Source organism: Saimiri boliviensis, chromosome 14 (genome assembly GCF_048565385.1).
Source record: "Saimiri boliviensis isolate mSaiBol1 chromosome 14, mSaiBol1.pri, whole genome shotgun sequence".
Lineage (NCBI taxonomy): Eukaryota > Metazoa > Chordata > Mammalia > Primates > Cebidae > Saimiri > Saimiri boliviensis.
Window position 1 is genome coordinate 55448491 of NC_133462.1, and position 22415 is coordinate 55470905.

Below are 22415 nucleotides of genomic sequence, written 5' to 3' on the forward strand. Positions count from 1 at the left end.
AGCAATAACATGCATGGAGCTGTCATATATGTGGTCTGTCATTGACCAAAATGTTATTATGCAATGTAAAGCTGTATGTCAGGGAGTTTGTTAACCAAAATTAGCATCAATATTTGCCTATGGTCTGTAACGTAACACAAATGTCATATACTGTTTTCTATTGATTCTTGTATCACCTTTACACTCAAGTCTAATTATCCTCTATAGGTAAACTTTAGTTATGGTTTATATATAATTAACTTGTTATTATATTAACAAATGTAACTCGTTACACTACAAATGCCTAAGAGAATACAAGTTCCTAATAGTTTAACATTATTTCATGGGTTTCTATATGTTCCTGCCACATCAGAGAACATTTTGCAAGAAAAGAAAGCATCTTCCAGTGAATTTTTCTCCGTGAAGATCATGCTGAATTTCATCTTTACATTTGTTTTTTTCTCCTCTGTTGCTCTAGAGGGTTATGATCATTGGGCAGCTTGGTAACCTACTTTAGACAGCATTTAGTAGAGCAGTAAATTTGTGTGAGCACTAAAGAATAAAATTAAATAATAATAGCTAGAATAAATAATTGATTTAAAACATTTAACAATAATTTTTAGTTTCATTTGCTATAAGTGATATGTTTCTATTCTAAGCAAAATAAAAAAAATTTGGTGGAAGATATTTTGTCACTTACCAGGCCAGCAGTGACAAGTGTAATTGTCAACACTGTCCTCACATGTAGCATTATTGTGACAAGGTTTTGACCAACAAGGAGGCATCACGGTCTCACAGTGTGTCCCTGTGAATCCACTACCCGTGCAGTTACAGCTGTATCTGGAGAGTAAATGAAATTTTCATGTCAACTGTTGGTCATATTGAGATCAGATATCTTTAAACTGTTTCTTCATCTGTCCGTCAACCCAAGACCCATGGGACAGTCTTACTACCCCAAAAACTATGGTGAATTATCTATACAAGACTGAATGCATGATGTATTTTTATATTAATGTCTTATTATATTTAAAAAATTTTAAAGCACAGCTTTATGCAAACCATGACTATTTACTTAAGTTTCTTTATTCATAAATTGAATATAGTACCTATGTTACAAAGTTATTATGACAATTAAGTATGCATGTAAAGAATAAACACAGTATCCCACATATCCAAATGTACAAAATATGTTGCTACTAAATAGCACTTAATAAACTTGTTAATTTTTTTAAGGTGGTAGAGAATGATTTATACCATCATGGCACTCTGTTATACAGAAAGCCCATTAATAAGGTCCCATATGAGAAAGCAAACAATAAATTATGAAAAACTCAGGAAAAGCCTTCCTTAAGTGAATTGTGACTTATGATGTTCTCTTATTTTTAGATTGCAAGAATATTTAAGCCTTGCTATTCCTAATTATTCAGGGATTGAGTGGAATTATCAAATAGTCCCAAAATACAAATCTAATGAAGAAAGTTGTTAATTTTATTAAGAGGGGACTTTTTTTTTTTTTCAAACAATTTCTTTTTATTTTTTTAACTCTTTTTTTATTACATTTTAGGTTTTGGGGTACATGTGAAGAACATGCAAGATTGTTGCATAGGTACACATGTGGCAGTGTGATTTGCTGCCTTCCTCCCCCTCACCTATATCTGGCATTTCTCCCCATGCCATCCCCCCTCAAACTCCCCACCCCTCGCTGTCCCTCCCCTATTTCCCTCCAACAGACCTCAGTGTGTAGTGCTCCTAAGAGGGGACTTTTAATTTAGGTGTGGGTCTCCTTAAGGGTTTAGTATTGTGAAAAATAAACCTGCACACTCAGCTTAGGCAAAATGAGGGTCTTGGGAAAAGAATATCTATGAATTTATAAAGCAGGTAGAGTCCTCTTTGCTATGGCTTTGTGTTTTTATCACCAAAGCAAATGTTGTAAGTGACTATAATCTTCATCTGTGTTGTTACAAATCTATTCACGAATCCATTTGTTCAATTAAAAAATACCTACTAAAAGGCCGGGCGTGGTGGCTTATGCCTGTAATCCCAGCACTTTGGGAGGCTTAGGTGGGCGGATCACTAGGTTAAGAGACTGAGACTATTCTGGCCAACATGGCAAAACCCCGGCGTTACTAAAAATACAAAAATTAGCTGGGCATGGTGGCATGCTCCTGCAGTCCCAGCTTCTTGGGAAACTGGAGGCAGGAGAAGAGCTTGAATCCGGGAGGCAGAGGTTGCAGTGGGCCAAGACCACACACCATTGAACTCCAGCCTGGTGACAGAGTGAGACTCCATCTCAAAAAACCTCCTAAAAATTGAGTATAGGTAAAACATTAGGGACAAGAACACTGTACTCAAAGGGCTTGGCTGGCTGGCTGGCTAGCGGACCTCAGTTCATGGAATTAGAAGCTCCATTTACATAATTCCTTTGGTCTCTCTCTCTCTTTTTTTTTTTCCAGTTCTGATTTTCCCATATATCTCACAGCAAACATTTTAAAATTTTGTGGGAAAATAAAGTTAGGTTGTTTTGAGTTGATCTTATGACTATAATTTCTACATTTAGGCAATAAGAAATAATGGTCCAATAAGGAAATTATTCATGGCATATTCAAGTGAGGAAAAAAAAGATAGCAAAGTTTCAGCCTTGTTTTGGTTTACATTTCCATCGGAATCAAAACGTGTGTCATTTTGGTCCTGATGCTTTTTAGAAACAGTGAAGTATGGAGGATGAGCCTCCTTTTCCTCTGGAGGTATTGTGTGGAAACTTCTATTACAGTGTGTCTGTCTTTGTGCTGGCCAGTTACCTGTCTCCAGGAATGTAGATTTACTAACAAGACACGGAATGTAATTAAAAGTTATATTTTATATTTTACAAAAGAATGGACAACACATTGTTCTATTTAAAATTTGAGGGCCGGGCATAGTGGCTCATGCCTGTAATCCCAACACTTTGGGAGGCCAAGGCAGGTGAATCTTTTATGGTCAGGAGTTTGAGACCTGCCTGGCCAACATGGTGAAACACCATCTCTATTAAAAATGCAAAAATTAGCCAGACATGGTGGCAGGCACCTGTAATCTCAGCTCCTCAGGAGGCTGAGGCATTAGAATTGCTTTAATTTGGAGGTGGAGGTTGCAGTGAACCAAGATCACACCACTGTACTCCAGCCTGGGTGACAGAGCAAGACTCCATCTCAAAAAAAAAAAAAAAAAAAAAATCTATTATTTTGTTTCAAATATTCGAAGCATGTGTGCCTTTTATTTCTCTCCCTTTGACTCTGTTCACTTTGAAATTAGATTTGGGATAAATTGTGTCTTATTTACTAAATAAAGGAAACCTGGATTCTGGTCCTCCTTTGCAGAGAATTAATTGTGTGAACTTGTGGGCGTCTTCTTACTTCCCTAAACTTTACACTCCTTATTGTCATACAGAAACATTAATTTGCATCTTGCCTTACACTGAGTTGTTGAAGGATCAAACAAGATAATTTTAAGTGCTAGTATTGTTAAAATTTGTTAAGTATTTATAACTCAGTATTGTGGCTTAAATAAATACTAGAAAGTTTTTCAATATGTTGTGGCTTAAATAAGTACTAGAAAGTTCTTTTTAAAATGTTGTATATGAACTTAATTACTGTTACACCATTTATTATATTCATCATATTGAGATGTAATTTATTGCTGTTCTTTTTTGCCGGAAAGCCAACGACAAACTTCAGTTTGATGCAGAGTCACATAGCTATTTCTCACCATTATGCCTTCTCAAAAGTATTCAGCCAGTTCCCCAAAAACATGGAAATTAATTCAAGATATAAGTAATTAAGTATCACTGCCCTTTCCAACATGGCTTATATAACATTTTTAAAGGATTTATTGTTGTCACCTGATTTATGTCCTTGACATATAGATACAACCTTATATACACATATAGAATACTCTCCAGTTTTGTTTTTGCACCTTTTCTATCTACAGCAGGTTTATTTCACAAAATTGAAAAATCGACTATTTTCCACAGGATAAGCAGTTCTAAACTATTACAAGAATGACTTGTAAGATCTTCCCTCTTGAGACAGATGGTTTCCAAAGCATATCTTTTTTAGTGAAATCTGAATGTTTTCATCTGTGGAGGTATGAAGTTACCCCTAGACTTTAAGCCAAGCATATGAGAGCTCTAAATTCACCAGAGTGGTAAAATAATTCTTGGCCAGGGAGTTCGAAGCCAACCACCCAAGGCCAGAGAAAACATACCTGTTTTCTCCGTCCACACACAGCCCTCCATGGAGACACGGCTGGCTGGCACACTCATCAATGTTGAGTTCACAGTGATCCCCGAGGAATCCAGGGGCACAGTCGCAGAAATAAGCCCCCAGAGCATCCCGGCAATTTGCACCATTTAAACAAGGCTGGGACCAACATTCGTCAATTTCCAATTCACAGTTTACACCTTTTAAAAAAGTCAGCACAGAAAAAGCAGAAAAAATTTTAGTAAAGTGTTCATATTTTAGCAATTTGACAATGCTTTGTTTACTAGAGTCCTTGTCAAATGTTCTGTTACCCAAAATTATTTTCCGCCTGAATTGTAATTGATATTAACTTGTGGTGTGCGTGTGAGAAGTTGCACAAAACAGAGCAGCTGTTACAAAGAGTTATTGCATGCAACAGCTTGTGGTGTTTCGTCCGTGAAAACAAATAAGCCATTTTTAGAACAAAGTTTATTGTTAACTGTACTTTTGTTGGAAGCCTAAAAGTGGCTGTTTGATGTTTTTCCATTATTTTGAACACTTAATTTAGTAAAGTAGCAGAGAGAACAGTGGGTGAGAGCTCAGATTCCAAAGCCAGACAGTTGGGTCGGGATCTCGGCATCCTTATTCGCTTTATGACCTTGGGCAAGCTTCTCAACCTTTCTACCTTTCAGCTTCCTCACATGAAAAATGACAATAGTTGCAATTACCTCAGGGGACCCTCATTAAAATTAAATGTGTTCGAAAGTACTTATAACAGTACCTGATACATACTAAGTATTTGCTAGAGAAGAAACACTTTTTTCCCACAAAAATTTATTGTACATATATGATGAGCAGTTATTGATCTAAGGGCGTATTTTGTATGAATATTTTTATCTTAATTTTTCTTTTTGTAAAATACTACTTTTAAATACAAAAACTTGTGACAATATAATTAATAGCATCATTAGAAGCTATTAACAGTTCATTTTAAGGTAATGTTACACGAAAAAAACTATACTTCTCCCCCCAAAATTCGTAGGTTAAGTATTATTTGCTAAGCAAAAGAAGTTTATGATTTATACAAGTTGTAGTAATATCGAAATAACAAACTATTTTATTGAATGTCAAAATAGTATTTGATATACAATAATTACATTTGCATATGCTTTAAAAGACACAAAAGGAGGAATATTTATACTTTCCCATCTTTATTTCTGTGTTTCTAATGCCAAATAATAAATTACATATTAAAATGATGTTGAAAGATTTTCAAATAACTCAGAAGTCAGTAGTTTGATTGATTCGTGCTGATTTTCCTTGACAGAAAATGCAGCAGGATAGTCTAACACCATCCATTATTTACAACTTCTACTAGATTCTACAGACACCTAACATAAAAGAGAAGCCAGCATACTAAATTTGATTGTTTTTTGAAAAACTTAAATGTTAAATTTATGTCTGTAAAAATGGAAAGGTTTGCAATAGCACTTGTTTCTAGATAAATGGCTTTTTCTCTGTGGTGTGGCTATTTTTTACCCAGTCTGTGAATGAGATTTTCCATAGTTGTTTTACTTGGCATACCCAAGGTCAAATAAAAGATCATGGAATTGGCCAACGGAACACCTAGGTTCTCATTCTAGTTTTTCTTTTGTCACATTCTTTTCAGCAATGTTTAATGTTTTAATCTCTCCTATATAAAATGAAACAATAATGTATGTATATATATAGCTTTCTATTTTTTCAAGAGTGTATGAAAGACAAAAATAAACTCCTTAAACTTTTCTTCATGTAACTATCTTCAACAGATACAGCTACTAAAACTATAATGTGTTAGTACTCAGTAATTATAAGATGCAAAATTACTACCCCTAAAATGACACTGTTTTATCATGACTTTATGTAGAGTGAAGTATGCTCATTCAGGAATGTTTGGTCAATGTGGATTTTCATAAAGCTCTTTGTTTGGAGGAAACTGGCACTTTTGAATATCTATCATATAGATGGGCAGGAGAAGGTAATTTCACTTGTATTCCCTTACTTAGTTCCTTATATTTATAGGTAGAAAAAGAGAGATTCAAAGGGCTTCACTGACCTGCTTGTGTCACAAAGCTGGCAAATGTCACTCTTTCCACAATTCTTGTCTTCTTCCAGTCCAGTTCTTGTCAATTCGCTTTTTTGTGGTGCCCTTCCCTATATGACATTGGATTATGTCCTTTGATATTTTATCTATCTGTATTTTCTGTGAAGTATTAACATATAAAGCTAAACTGGTGGTTTAAAACTTGTTTATGCCTTTCTAAATTTTATCTTTCACAATTAAAACAAAATCCGTAAATTCATTTTAATCCATAGATTAATTTAGGAATCCATAAATTCATTTTATATACATATTTTATATATTACATATATATGCATTATATATATTACTTCCTAATGCATAAGAAATGTATTTAAAATATTGCAGCTCCATTTATATGTTATACCTCAAATACCTTGACTTTAAAGTGGTCCTAATGCATATATAAGAATGTGAATCAATAGTTTAACTGCAATTGCAATTCAAACAACTATTTACTTTTGGAGGAACTTATTGGATTATTCTTTCCGTTGCTTACCAACATGATTCTTATTGTAGTTTATCACTGTCGTAGAAATAGACAAAAGTGATTTGGCCTGTGTCTGCATTATGCCAAAATAGCCAGATAACAAGTGATAAAAGTCCAGACCGTCATTCAGATATTTTTGCATTTACAGACACTTGGCTTCACAAATAAGACATCTGGATAACTGACTACGATTTTTCACTTTTATTTGGGTGTTTGCTGCCAAGTGCTTACAGCCATTAAGTAAACACAATTAATCAAATTTCCAAAAAGTACCTGAACTGTGTGGTCCCTTAAATTTAGGAACATTTGCTGTATGACAGGTGTTATTAAGTATGATACCATGTCATTATAACCCTATGTGGCCATAGAAATTGGATGTAGTTACAGTGGGTATCACTTCTGCAGCTGATTCTCTAAGAAATGGAAAAATTTTACTGTGAAATTCTGTCACCAAAATTCATCCATACATCAAAATTCTGTTGGAATGGGTTAATAGTTAAGTACAGAAAAAAAGACAATAGAAAGGGTAGTGGCAAAATCTTACAAGATGAGGGGAACTTTTATCCCCCCCCCCAAAAATGTATAGGACAGGATTAAAAATATTCCTCTGACCTCAGGAACTTTGGTGACTCATTATTACTAAGACTGCAGTAATATCTGCAGTGACATCTATACATAAATATAGGTGACTGTATAAGTCAGGGTTCTCTAGAGGGACAGAACTAATAGGATATATGTATACATGAAAAGAGGTTAATTAAGGAGAATTGACGCACATGATCACAAGGTGAAGTCCTGCAATAGGCTATCTGTAAGTTGAGAAGCAAAGAAGACAGTAGTGGTTTGGTCTGAGTCCAAAAGCCTCAAAAAGAGGAAAGCCAACAGTGCAGCCTTCAGTCCATGGGTGAAGGCTCGAGAGCCCCTGGAAACCACTGGTGTAAATCCAAGAGTCCAAAAGCTGAAGAACTTGGAGTCTGATGTTTGAGGGGAGGAAGCATTCAGCATGGCAGGAAGATGAAGGCCTGAAGACTCAGCAGGTCAGCTTCTTCCACCTTCCTCTGCCTGCTTTTTCTGGTTGGGCTGGCAGCTGATTGGATAGTGCCCGCCCACACTGTAGATGGGTCTTCCTGAGGGTAGGCCTTCCTGAGGGTAGTTCTCCCTCTCCCAGTCCACTGACTCCAGTGTTAACCTCTTCTGGCAGCACCCAGAAACACGCAGATATGCCCAGAAACAATACTTTGCATCTTTCAATCAGATCAAGTTGACAATATTAACCATCACAGTCACCTAAGATATCAGATTGCTAATTCCTGATAGTCAGGGATAGTTCCACTTTGAACTATCCAAAAAAATTCACTAACCGTGAAAAGTTTAGAAATTTTCTGGCAACCAAATATTTCTAGAAGTATAATTTCAAAGAAGGATTGAAATTACATGCCTTTCTCTAAAGTACTAAGTAAAAAGTGAAATTAGAAGAGGTTCCCAAATTCACTGGTTTTGATAGAGAAAGCATATCTGTGATAAATAATCTAAGAGTGCTCATTTTCTTTTTATAGAACAGATAATTAATTTAAGGTAGAAAGCTATCCTTTCATATTCGTCTTCTTGACAATGCGCTTTCTGGATTCCAGGAAAAGGCTTCTTAGCTCACTTCTTTCTTCCCTTTCCACTTCCTCCTTTCTCTTTAACTCTTTTCTTTTCCTTTCTTCCTTACAAAATCATTCTCCTTTTTCTCCTTTTATTTACAGAAGGTTGTATTAACTGATATGAGGAGAGTCCCCCATGGTGAAAATCTTCACCTTATATCCCTTAGGTAGGAGAAGGACCAGGGCCATTCCTGCCCTGTTTCCTATTCCCCATTGTAACCTAGGCATCTATTTAAAGGATACTATGGGAAGAAACTGTCAGTTAGAACACAAGAAAAGTCACACTAGAGTGTGACCTTTAAGTGCAAGAAGCATCAGTTCAAGTGTCCTGGATTATCTTATTAAATCAGCATGGTTATCACTCCTTCCTAAGAAGACATCCTTTGAAGGAGGAGATGCCAGGTAGTACATTTTCTCAAATCTCCTTCTCTAGATGGCTCATGGTTTGAGTTGCCCACGAGAGGGACTTCCAGGTTCGGAAGGCAGGAGAGAAGCTATGATTCTGTAGAAATTGTTCCGACCAGACTCATACATAGGCAAATGTGATTCATGGCCGCTTCCTAAGGTGTTTAGAGAACCACTAATTTTAACTCTGTAAGATGGGATAGTTGAACATTCTCAGAGATTCTTCAGAATTACAGCACCTTTATAGGAGCCTTTTTAAAACTCCTACTTTGGTGTTTTGAGCTAAGACTTTTGCTGGCAGCTTCTATGATTTTCCTTTCCTCATCTATTCCAAACATGTCCAAGTAGAGCTAGCATCGTGGGTTTTATGAGCATGCTAACTTTGCAGTCATCCAGTGCCCTGAGCTTAGAAGGAGCTTGCACTCATTTGCTTGATCTTCCTCTCAGTTCTGGAGGCAATGAGATGACATCAAGATGTCATTAGGATTGCTTCCCTCTGCGGGTGGTGAGGAAGAAGCTGTTCCATGTTTCTGCCCTAGTTTTCTGGTGGTTTTCGAGCAAACTTTGGCATTCCTTGCCTTGTGGAAGCACCCCCCGCCATGTCTGCCTTCATCTTCATATGTCACTCGCCTAGTATATGTGTCTGTGTTCACATTTCCCCTTTTCCGTAAGGACATTAGTTATATTGGATTAGGGGCCCGACTTACTCCAGTATGACTTTCTCTTAAGTAATTACATTTGTCATAGCCCTGTTTTCAAATAAGTTCACATTCTGAGGTACGGAGTTAGAAGTTCAACATAGAAAATTGGAGACACAATTCAACCCACAACAGACTCTAAGTTTGGCTAAATGTTCTGCTTACCACTTGAAAATTTTGAACAAGAGACCACACATTTTCATTTTGCATTATGTAAATTATGTTATATAGCTTGTTCTGTGTAAAAGCCCTTAATTCTTATGTTATACTCTTTATACTTGAGCTTTATAGAATGGCTTCTTTTTTCTTGATGAAATCTTGGTTTAGATACAGACCTAAGATGGGAAATATTTGGTTGAAATACTCCAACAAGCAGAACTGTTCAGATTTTGCTTCAACCCCTAAGTGAGACAAGAAAAGCAGAGAGCCAAAAAACAAAGCGAGGGCGGAAGTCCCATGCTCTTGATCCCACCCTCGGCGAGTTGGCAATTGGCTACAACCCCACATAAGTGTTACAGTTTCAGGAGAAAGGTTGTCAGTGTCCCCATTTTTCTTCTAGAATTTTGGAAAGACACCAGGACACACAATTTTTAAGCCACCATAGCACAGAAGGGCAGAGAAGAGGAAACTTCAGAAGACCTGGATGGATGGAAATAAGATAGCTTTTAGAGAGTGCCTGTTGAAATGCATGCAGAGCAGTCACACGTTTTCTCAAATGACTGAGATGAGCTAAAGAATTGTGCAAACGGTACCTGCTACTGTTGCTTTTCTTCGTCCCCTTTTCCTTTGCCATTCATCCAGGAAAAGTGGAAAGAACGTAAATTTTTTAGATAGACCATCCAGGACTGAGCCCTTCTCTGTCACTAATAACACTGAGGTTGGATACGGTAAATGCTACATCAATGGTAGGCATTACCTACAGTGTGTTGTCATTTCCTGCATTCTTTCCTTAACTCTTTAGGGTAGTAGAATAAAAATGTTGGAAAAGTGATTGGAAGCAAAGACAACTCTAAACAAGAATTTAGAATAGCCTTAAATTCACTTATCAATAAATATAAATGACATTACTCGGAGTATAAAATCTAGAGATGGGAAAATTTTGGAGCAGCCAGTATGTCAAATACGATTTAAAAAAATCAACAATTAGTGTAGAAAAAGCAGCAGAACGATAGTAAATATATAGCTAAAATTAGGTAATAAATACTTGAAGTGGATTAATAGCCTTACAACCAGAGGAGAAGAAGGTAGAAAAATGGTGCTTTCCAGTACTGGAAAGTTGAAGGTCAAAACTAGAAGGTTTAGAGAGCAATGAAAGACACATGCCAGACGCTTCCCATGAAGTCTGTGATTGCTGGGGAGACATCAAGACAGAGAAGGAGTGAGAGAGAGTGCGGACATGGAGAGGCCAGGCAACTGAGGTCGTGCTAAAAGTTCAGTGGAAGCAAGGAAATGAGAAGCCTCAGGATGCGGTGATAATTTTGGTTGTAAAGCAGGTTTGAATGACACTAGGGTCTAACTTGAAAATGGATCCTTGTATGGCTGTAGTGGAATAGAGATGAAGGTGACTGAGAATAAGAAGCTCACAAAATTCCCAAAGCATGGTCCATACAGTTCCAATAATGGCTTCTAACCACATTTGAGTAAAGTGAAAATTTATTTTAACCTTTTTAATCTTTTGTTTTATTTCCTCTGTCATCACTCTATATGCTAGTTGTATGTCATATCAGACTGTTTGCTTTTCTTTAAACCTACCATATGCCTCGATCACTCCAAATTTTCGTTCACACTGATCCCTGTCCGGAACGCTTTCTTCCCACTTGTCACCCAGTGGAGTCATCCTTTTAAGCTTAAACCTTCCACCAGTGGACTCATAGGAACGGTGGTTTCAGCAAGAAACCCAACCTTCCCTCTTGGCCTTGAGAATCAGGGAGATAAGAACTCTTTTAAAAGATTGTGTAGAAAGTAATCTCATTGAATAAATGCCAAGTTTCCGCAAAAGCCATGGGATTAAAGGTGCATTAGGAAAAACAAAAATGTTTGGTTTATCTATTTGTAGTTGCAAAGAGACTGTAGGTAGAGAGGCAGGTGATCATTCTAACAGAATACAGAAAGATTTTTCCCTGTGACATTTTCACATAAGCCCGTGTAGTACATTAGCAATCTATATCTTCAGACCAGATCACACTTCTTATTATTGTTATTACTTTTTGAGATGGAGTCTCACTCATCTCGCTTTGTCACCAGTGGTGTTATCTTGGCTCACTGCAACCTCCAACTCCCAGGTTCAAGCGATTCTCATACCTCAGCCTCCTGAGTAGCTGGGACTACAGGTACATGCCACCACGCCTGGCTAATTTTTGTGTTTTTAGTAGAGACAGGGTTTTGCCATGTTGGTCAGGCTGGTCTTGAACTCTTGACCTCAAGTGTTTTTCCTGCTCTGGCCTCACAAAGTGCTGGGATTATAGGTGTGAGCCACTGCATCTGCCCCAGATTATCCTGATACTATCTGTAGAATGTCTTCTTCAGTCTTCTCACAGGTGTTGATAGGGTTTGGCTGTGTTCCCACACAAATCTCATCTTGGATTTCCATGTGTTGTGGGAGGAACCTGGTGGGAGGTAATTGAATCATGGAGGCAAGTCTTTCCTGTGGTGTTCTTGTAATAGTCTCACAAGATGTGATGGTTTTGTAGGAGAGTTTTCCTACACAAGCTCACTCTTTGCCTGCTGCCATCCATGTAAAACGGACTTGCTCCTTACCTTCTGCCATGATTATGAGACCTTCCTAACCATGTGGAATTGTGAGTTAGTTAAACCTTTTTCCTGTATAAATCGCCCAGTCTTGAGTATATCTTTGTTTTATTTTGTTTTGTTTTGTTTTGTTTTGTTTTGTTTTTGAGACTGAGTTTCGCTCTTGTTACCCAGGCTGGAGTGCAATGGCGCGATCTCGGCTCACCGCAACCTCCGCCTCCTGGGTTCAGGCAATTCTCCTGCCTCAGCCTCCTGAGTAGCTGGGATTACAGGCACGTGCCACCATGCCCAGCTAATTTTTTGTATTTTTAGTAGAGACGGGGTTTCACCATGTTGACCAGGATGGTCTCGATCTCTTGACCTCGTGATCCACCTGCCTCGGCCTCCCAAAGTGCTGGGATTACAGGCGTGAGCCACCGTGCCCGGCGAGTATATCTTTATTAGCAGAGTGAAATGGATGGATACAGGAATCACTCCACAATTCCAAACACACGATAACCTTCCGCTCCCCACCCATGCTGATCTGCTCCAACCTCATGCCTGCCAAAACTCTCCTCTCAGTGAATAGTACTACCATCCGGGTCATCCAAGCCGTAGTTCTAGGAGTTATCATCTTATTTGTTATTATTCCCCATATCCTAGTTAGTCATCAAATCTCATCATTTCTCTCTTAGATATGGATCTAAGGTGTCATCCTTATTGCTGCGATCTTAATTCAACCCACATCATCCCTCATCTGCTCTCACTTCTACCGACTTCTCTTTTTGCAATCACTCTCTACATTTCTATAGATATGTGATTACTGTAAGGTACAAATATGATTATACCATTGTCTGCTTAAATTTTTGACAGCATCCCCCTATCTGCTTGTTTCTGAAATAAAGCACAATTGCCTTGTGATGCAGTGGAAGCTTCTGAACGATGTGGATTCTGCTGGTGCCACCCACAGCAGTGTCCTTGGAGCTCCACTGTCTCTCGCGACTCTAGTCTGCGCATAGGTGTTTCCTTTATTTGCAATGCCCCAATCCTCACTCCCTAGTCCCCCAGGCCAGCTCCAATTAGTTCCCAAATACCCAGTTTGTACATCACATGATTTGGGAAACTACACTGACTCACTTAATTTGCTTCTAATGCTGCTCTACTGTGCTCTCAAAACTCCCCTTAATATAAATGCCTCTATACATTGCCCTCAATTGCTTATTTTTCTATTTTATCTACAAAATTGTGAGCTCCTTGAGGTCAAAGTCTTTGTCCTTTAACACCAATCAATATCTGTGGTTCTTAACACATATTATTCAATATAGAAAATGCTCAATAAATGTTGAACGCATGAATAATCAAGTCACAGCTATGGAATAATCTCTCCAGGAAGGCAAATTGTACACCACAAACACTGAGTTTCTCAGTGTTTCTACAAGCCTGGGCTGTAAATCCAAGGAACAAAATTCAAATGTGTGGCTTTGGCCAATGTTTAAAACATATTATGGTTTCAGGCAGATTGTTCCCCAAACTTCTGATCAGTATTTAGAGACTTTGCACTCCAACTGGCATCTTTCAGCACTCAGAGATTCATGTTAACATTCTATGCCACAAGATAATGCACATTATATGCTATCAGGGTGGAACAGATCTAGACTCTGAAGCTGTCCTCATCATTCTTCACAGTGGTAAGGGGGCACACTATGCAGCAGCAAAGCATTGATAAACCATTCTGAATGCCTTTCTTGTTATCTGCAGAGCCCACTCTTTGGAAATAATGGTAGTCTGGCTTCAGACCATCGTCTTAAATTTCAGATTCCATTCAATGTATTTGATGCTTAACAGGCCTCTATGCATAATATTTTTCTTTCAAATAAGAATTATGTATGCTATTCTGGGGCTCTTTATGTATATCATGTACAACAGTTCTCAGTGCAAGTTGGTGACACAAGTGTCAGAGCAATGAGGAACATTGAACAATGAGGAATAATGAGAGGATTCAGTTTCATTATAGTGATAGATTTACAGTAGGTTCTCCTCCTGGATATTATAGTCATAATCTGTTTAACATCCCAAAGCAATAAGGAGAGGCTGGATGACTTCCTGCTCTGATTAATAACATTAAATAAGCATAACAGTGTTTAGCAAGATGTTATAAGATACTGAGGGGGGATAATTATTATTTGCAGTGAGAACATCTTTGGAGTTTTAGCCAATAAGATTTCTGGCTTGTGAATTTAGACACACCTTTCCTAAGAATGCCCAAAAATAACAAAATGCTCTTTTGGAATCATTCACTTAAAGCAGGATTCTATCTCCGAAGGACTGCCGAATTTTGTGAATTCGAAGACTCCATTTTTTCTCTCTCACATTTTTAACTTCTTTAGAACCGAGATGCAATTTACAGTCAGTAGTGTCTTAGTCTCATGTTACAACTTAACCGAATACTTTTTTCTTTCTTAATGATATCTGAAATGTATGTAAGACTGATAATGTATTAAATCAATAGAAAATTTGTCCTAATAAATGTTATTAATACTCTATTATTTTATTATTTAACTATTTTGTTATATTTTATTATTTTGTTATTACAACTATTATACTCCTTTCTGTTTCTACAAGTTTCGCTTTACTGCTAGACAAAACCATAATTACCTGTGGTTTTCGTGTAAAGCTTTTTTTTTTTTTTTTTTCAGGTTTTCTTAATCCTTGTCATATTGTGTCCTTTTGGTACCTTTTTACCATCAGTGAAAATTTAAGAATGTTCTTGACACTGTTTCAAACCCAGCTTCCCAAAATATTATGGAGGCTGAAACTAGCTCTAGGAAGAGAAAGAAAGAAGATCTTCTCTTTGTCAGCCCTAAAAGTGGAGCACTGGGAGAGAATTCTCCTACATCCTTGTATCTAATGATTACGGTTGTCTGTTTGGAGGGCAGTTTCCTCTCACTCTGTGAGCTCATTCTTGATTCCTCTTCTCCAGCCGTTTTTCTCTAAATCCATCTGTACGCCATTTCTCCCACTCTACTCACATCGTGTACATCATAAAATGTACCATAAGATAGTACAATATTGTTTTCCCAAGTTAATAGTCACGACTTTCCCCATATACTTTCTATATTTTATACATTTATATACACATTTTTTAAAAATGATGAAACTAGCAAAATATATATCAAATATATATCAAGTTTAGGAATTTGGAGTAACCCATTTCAGAGTCTCCAAGATGCTATGTTTGAAAAATGCACTGCTTTTATTAAAGGTTTCTGTCTTAATTTTATATTTTTTGGAAAGATTATAGAAAAATTACAATATTTTCAATTTATGTTAAATACATTAATATTAAATATTATATGTTTCATACTTCCATAATTATGTTTTAGTCATAGCAAATTACTTTCTTATATTTCTCTTCTTTAGGATAATTATTATTTCTAAATATGTAAAATTGTTAAAATAGTAATAATTTCTTAAGTTCTTTATTTTATGATATGGCCATTTTAGAAGTTGAATTCTCACCTAGGCATATTAAAATATTACACTTTAAATGTAAGCGGTGCAGAGAGATTTTGACCTTCAGTTAATGTATTCCTGAGTTGGATTCTAACAGTATTCAAAAAACAATACTTTGAAGTAATCAAGTATAAGATTACTTGAAAGCAATTCAAGTATAAGAAAATGACACCAGTTAAAAAATAAAGGCAAACATTGTTAAGCCATCATTGGTATTAATTAGTAGCAATGTTTTAAGAGACAGAAATATTGGCAATTAACTCTTTCATAGCCTTAATAGTTTATGGAAAAACTTTTGCTAAGTCCATTTCCTTCTCACCATGACCCTAAGAGTTAGGTCGTATTACCATACCAATGCTTGAATGAGGAAATGGAATAATTGTTAGTTATCAGTACCAAACCACCAGAGAACATCTAAGCTGAGCCTGGAATGCCTGTCTTCTGCTTCCAAATTCGACTTTCCACCACATCTTCTCTTTATATTACTATATATTTTTCAGCTAATCCCCTTTGCATTCGGACCTGCACACACACCCTGCTGATAACGAGGTAGGCGCTAGGAGAAATAGGAGTCACATATCAGAGAGAAAGCCGTTTTTCTGGCTCATAGATGATAACTTCTTTCTATATCCTTCTACATGGTAGAAGCGGTGAGAGGTCTCTCTTGGGCTTCTTTCTTTCTTTCTTTTTTCTTTTTTCTTTTCTTTTCTTTTTTTTTTTTTTTTTTTGAGACGGAGTTTCGCTCTTGTTACCCAGGCTGGAGTGCAATGGCGCGATCTCAGCTCACAGCAACCTCCGCCTCCTGGGTTCAGGCAATTCTCCTGCCTCAGCCTCCCGAGTAGCTGGGATTACAGGCACGAGCCACCATGCCCAGCTAATTTTTGTATTTTTAGTAGAGGCGGGGTTTCACCATATTGACCAGGATGGTCTCGATCTCTTGACCTCATGATCCACTCGCCTCGGCCTCCCAAAGTGCTGGGATTGTAGGCGTGAGCCACCGCGCCCAGCCTTGGCCTCTTTTATAAGGGCACATAGCCTATTCATGAAAGCTTCCTCACTATGAACTAATTTTATCTCCCCAAAAGCCTCACCTTTTCATACTATCACCTTGGACAGAATTTCAACACATACATTTTGGGAATACCAAACTTCCAGACCATAGTAGCCACTTTCCAAAACATCTCTGAAGTCCTTCTCCCTTGAAATTCAACGTATTATTATTCAAATAATAATAATAAATGTAGGCAGAGGATAAAAGTTTCAGTTTTACATTCTGAAAGGGATGCATTTTTGCTCTACTCGTAGGCCATTTTATTTTTCTAGAAACGTTTCCTGACTCCGACCAACATTAGCAGCTTCTTTCTTTGTGCTTCCTCAGCATGAGGTTTATAGACAGATTGTAATTGTTGTTTATCTTCCTGATCCGATAATAATCTGTGAGCATTTTGTCAGGGATAAATTTTATCTTAGTCCCTTTTATGTCTCCAAGGTCCAGCACAATGACCAGTGCATTGCAGATCTAAATATTTGCTGAGTGAATACTTATTATTTTCTGCACTCAGTCAACAAACATTTGTCCAAACCTGGAAACTTCATTTATTCATAAAAACTATTTCAAATGACTCTAGTCTGAGTAAAAGCCCGAAAAAGTGTTTTTCTTTACATGACACCACAAAACATTATCAATTTCATAATTAAGAACATATAAAAAACAAACATTTTTGATAAAATAACATTAATTCTCATGAAATAAGCTTATATTTAATAGCATGTAATATTTTATTTTTCTCAAATTCTTTCCCATGACCATTAAATTATCTATCTTATTTGCCATAGATACCGGCAAAGTGATTTAGTTGATCACAATATATTTAGAAAAGATAGGACACACACACACACACACACACACACACACACACACAAAAAAAAAAAAAAAAAAAAAAAAAAAAAAGATAGGACACCAATCCCTTTAGAATCTCCCAGTGACTGAAATTTAAATGATGCCTTTGATAGGTGCCATTGTAATGGCAGTGTCTGTAAGCTACATCATAACTCTTAGACTTATGCATCAGCAGGGATGAGGACCCCATTGAAGAAGGCCCAAGAGGAACATGAAATATTATTAAAAGTAAAAGAAGTCCTGATAGGACAATTTAAATGAGTAACGAACATGTAATCCAGGGAAGTAAAATATGTTTCAGTTGTGCACGTGAAAGACACTGCATGGCAATATGGTTGATAGAAGCTACTAAGAAAGACTGCATTCTTGCTAGAATATTCAAAAGGACAGATTTGTTCTGAATAATCTAGACATTGCCATCAGAGGGCAATAGAGGGCAGAGAAAGAAAGGCATGTTTTCATTTTGTTTGCATGATCCATGATCGTTCTTTGTTAATTTCCACCTTAAATTTTAAGGGTGGAACAGGGAGGAGGAAAAGTTACTGTTAAAACTTGATAGATCTCTTTCATGCTTCCCTCCACCAAGGAGTGTATTTTCTTGGACAATTGTATTAACCTCCCATAGACACTTGAATTCCACCATTATCACCCCCTTCAGTGGATCTTCAACACAATAAGCAGAGGGACCTTCTGAAAACGTAAGTCAAATCATTCCAGTTCTCTGCTCAGAACTCTCCAATAACTTCCCATCTCAGAGTAAAAACCAAAGTCCTTACAGTGGCCTACAAGGTCCAAAACATTATCTCTCTATCTCCTCCTTCCTCCTTCATTCCAGTCACACTAACTTCATTGCTGCTCCTCAAACATTCCAAGGACTCTTTACCTCAGGGCCTTTGCATCTGCTGTTCCTCTGCCTGGAATGCTATTCCACAAGACATTTCCTTGGTTCCCATCCTCACCTCTTTAGAACTTTATTCACACGTCACCTTCTTATTGAAGACATTCTTGATCATTCTATCTAAAGTTAATCCCTAACACCATCTTTTTGTTTTACTTTTCTTCATGCAATTATTACCCTCTAACCTACTATATATATAGATATACTATATTGATATACTATGTATAGTAGGTTAGAGGGTAATACATGCATAGTATGACTATTACTTGTTTTATAGACATCTATCTCTTCCTCCAGAATATAAGAGACTTTGCCATCCCTTTTCTTTACTCTTGCATTTACAGAACATAGAACAATGGCCAACTCATTGAGGTACTCAATTTATGTGTGTTGAATAAATTAATGACTAATGAATTCAACAAATATTTTAAAAATCCATATCATGTGTCTTCTAGTCCATCTTGTGCTGCTATAACAGAATACCCATGAGATTGGGTAATTTATAAAGAACAGAAATTTATTTCTCACAGCTCTGGAAGCTTAAACGTCCAAGATCAAGGTGCTAGTAGGTTTGGTGTCTGGTAAAGTCCCACATCCAAGATGGTGCCTTGAAGGCTGCATCCTCTAGGGGATAGGAACATCGTTCCTCACATGGCAGAAGAGTGAAAGGGGTAAACCCACTCCCAGGAGCCCTTTTTATTATGGCATTAATTCACTCATGAAGGTTCCGTCCTCATGACCTAAATACTTCCTCTTAGTCCCTGCATTGGTGAGCAGATCTCAAAGTGTAGTGTCCAAACTAACAGCATCAGCATCACATGGGAATTTGTTTTAAATGCATATTCTTGGACCCCACCTTAGATCTGCTGAATTAAAAACTGTATTTCAATGATAAGCTGTACAGGTCCGATGCAAGTCAACACTTGAGACCCATTGATATACATTATAAGATTATTAAGTTGAAAACAGCAGTTAAACTTTTAATGCATTTTTTCGTATTAGAGATTTCAAGCTTTCCTCAGGTAAAATAAGTTTGAAAATATTCTGACCCTGATAAATGTTAAGTGAATGTTGTTTCTAGTGACATTATATGTTCCCTTTCCTTTCATGCCCATGGTAACTCTCCCAGGCCAGGTCCTAAAATCTTACACCTGGGTTATCACAATGGCCTCCTAACTAGTCTCCATGAACTAACTAGTCTTCTAACTACTCTGTACTAATACATTTCCTTGACTATATAATGAATTTTTATACATTTTTATTTCTGCAATAAAATTCATCATAAAAATGAAAAATACATTGAATATAGTGCATTTTCTTATATCTCAAAAGATTATTTTTATAGCAAAGATCTATTTTATAACAGCGGAAGTAAGATATTTTCCTACACTGATTTGCTTCAACATAGATCGAACTGGCCTTTCTGCCCTCTTACACAGCTCTATTTTTCTCATACTGCAGGCATCGGAATGTGAAAAATGTACGTTAATCAATCTGGCTAATTTTAAAGAAGACCTCAGTTATGAAATGATTCATTGCATAAACTTGAACTAAAAGCAGTCACATGCTTAGAGCTAATATTCTGTTCATTAAAAAAGTTTGCATCCACTTACTTTCAGCTTCAGTTGGAGTTTTTGCTTATGCACAGCAGATTCTCACCAGCTTCTTCAGTGGCTCTCTCTGAGCCCATTTCTATAGTTCATGAATCACTGCTCATGAAGCATAATGGAATGCACAGAGGAGAATTCATGCAGTGTGAACCCTCTCCATGTGCTGCAGCTCTTTTTCCCCTTCTACCTCTCTGCCTTTTAAAATTTATTACCTTTTCTTACTTTGCTGCTCAGAGGAACACAGGTTTTTTTCTGTAAGAGGAGTTCTTTATGATCACTCTAAATTTGGATGTAGCACACAGCAGCGAGGTCATTGTAATACAGTTTCCAGGATTCATCGGGAGGTCTGAGCTGAGGCAGAGCGCTCCAGCGCATCCATGCTGACAGCTGATGGTCTTTTTTCTTTCCTTCCCAACTTTGGCTTTTCCCTTGGTTCTATAGACCTTCTTTGGGGTTCTCATTAATTGGCCTGAGCTGCCACAAACACAGGTGTTCATGGGATAGCAACGAAATAAACAACCCTTTATGTGTGTCTAAATGATGGTATAGTGCAAGAAAAGTTTCCAAATAAAGTTCATGTGGACCTAGGATTTGGCCACCAGCCCTAGCTATACAGTAGACTGATTCATCAATTAAATTTGACCCTCTGAAAATAGAGTCTGAACACCTCTGTTTTAGATCTCCCTGAGAAATTGCTAATGAGTAGTCAAGGCTGAGAAACACCAATAAGCTACCAGAACACAGGCCATTCTTTTTGTGTAGGAGATTGGTGAGCAAGCCTGTGACTGCATTTTTTTTTTAACCTGAACAAGCCTAAGCAGCTAATAATAGACCTGATTTTTATCTGCCTTATGAGTCTCTCATTTAAATTCTGTTTGGGAGAAAGTTTTATATATGTCACTTGAAAAGCTGAAATAATAAAATTTAGCTGATTTCATAGAAAACTAGGGAAGAATATAGTCAAATAGGGAACAAAACTATTGTATCAGGGATTGACAAGGAAAGATCCTCATTGTGGACCTAAGTGTTATAGTGAGAAAAGGGGACCCATGCCCGTTGGACCCTGCAGGGATGTGGTACGACTCACAGCATAAATGAATTTATTGTAGGATGAAGTACCTTATGATGGAATTTGACTACATTTCACATTTAGAATATATCCTTTCTATCTTTTATGCCTAAATTTAGACCACTGAAAGGATTCATTAAAAGGCAATTAAATTAAGATATTTTTTAAACATACATTGTAAAATACAGTTTTTCAAGTTGTGTTTTTTTATATAAATATAAGACTATTACAGAATACTATAGTTGAAATGAATGAAACATTAATTTGATTTCACATCTATGCCTTTTAATCACCATTCACAATATTGAAATGGAAGCGGAAAATGGAAGACAGTATCTTAATGAACTACACTGATTTTTTTAATTCCAAGCCAGCCCCAGAAAAATTTTTTATTTTTACTCAAAAATAAAAAAAAATTGAAATTCACTTGCCATAACTCACACCGAAGAAACGAGACACTCCAGTATGGCACACAAACAAGGAGTTTTTCATATAACTATTGTTTTATAAGCTCTTTTAATATTTCCCATAACTTTCAGCATAGGATTGATAATTAAAAGGCACTTGATAAAATGATTTTCCATTAGACAGAATTATTCTACCATCACAGAGTATACATAAAGTAACACAGAAAGAGAATTCTTTTTTTTTTTTTTTTTTGAGGCAGAGTCTCACTCTGTCACCAGGTGCCAGGCTGGAGTGCAATGGCGTGATCTCGGCTCACCACAACCTCCACCCTACGGGTTCAAGCAATTCTCCTGCCTCAGCCTCCCTAGTAGCTGGGACTACAGGCACACGCCATCACTCTCGGCTAATTTTTTTTTTTAGTAGAGATGGGGTTTCACCATGTTGGCCAGGATGGTCTCGATCACTTGACCTCGTGATCCACACTCCTCGGCCTCCCAAAGTGCTGGGATTACAGGCGTGAGCTACCGCACTCGGCCCAGAAAGAGAATTCTTATTTAATATTAATTTACCTGAGTTTCATGATGGGGAAGGGTACCCAGAAATAGATGGAAGAATTTTAAAACGTAGAACAATTTAGTAACAGTTGATTAAGCAGCCATTACTCACAAACACTGAGCCAGGCTTTTAAAGGAAGAGGGCTTCCTCTTCTTCATCGACTAACTGACATCTAATAGAAACT

General features: G+C 37.1%; 1 protein-coding gene across 2 annotated transcripts in view; it reads right to left on the minus strand.

Moving 5' to 3' along the window:
* Positions 1-22415, minus strand: part of CRB1 (crumbs cell polarity complex component 1) — a 223985-nt gene that overhangs the window by 136125 nt on the left and 65445 nt on the right. The window contains exons 3-4 of one of the 2 annotated variants that reach the window (XM_003944138.4): positions 4219-4414; positions 680-819 (exon numbers count right to left, since the gene is read on the minus strand). The exons of the other annotated variant lie outside the window; for it this stretch is intronic. Of the exons in view, the coding sequence (XP_003944187.2) occupies positions 680-819; positions 4219-4414 (336 nt within the window). The remainder of the gene's footprint in view (positions 1-679; positions 820-4218; positions 4415-22415) is intronic. 2 annotated transcript variants of the gene reach the window in all.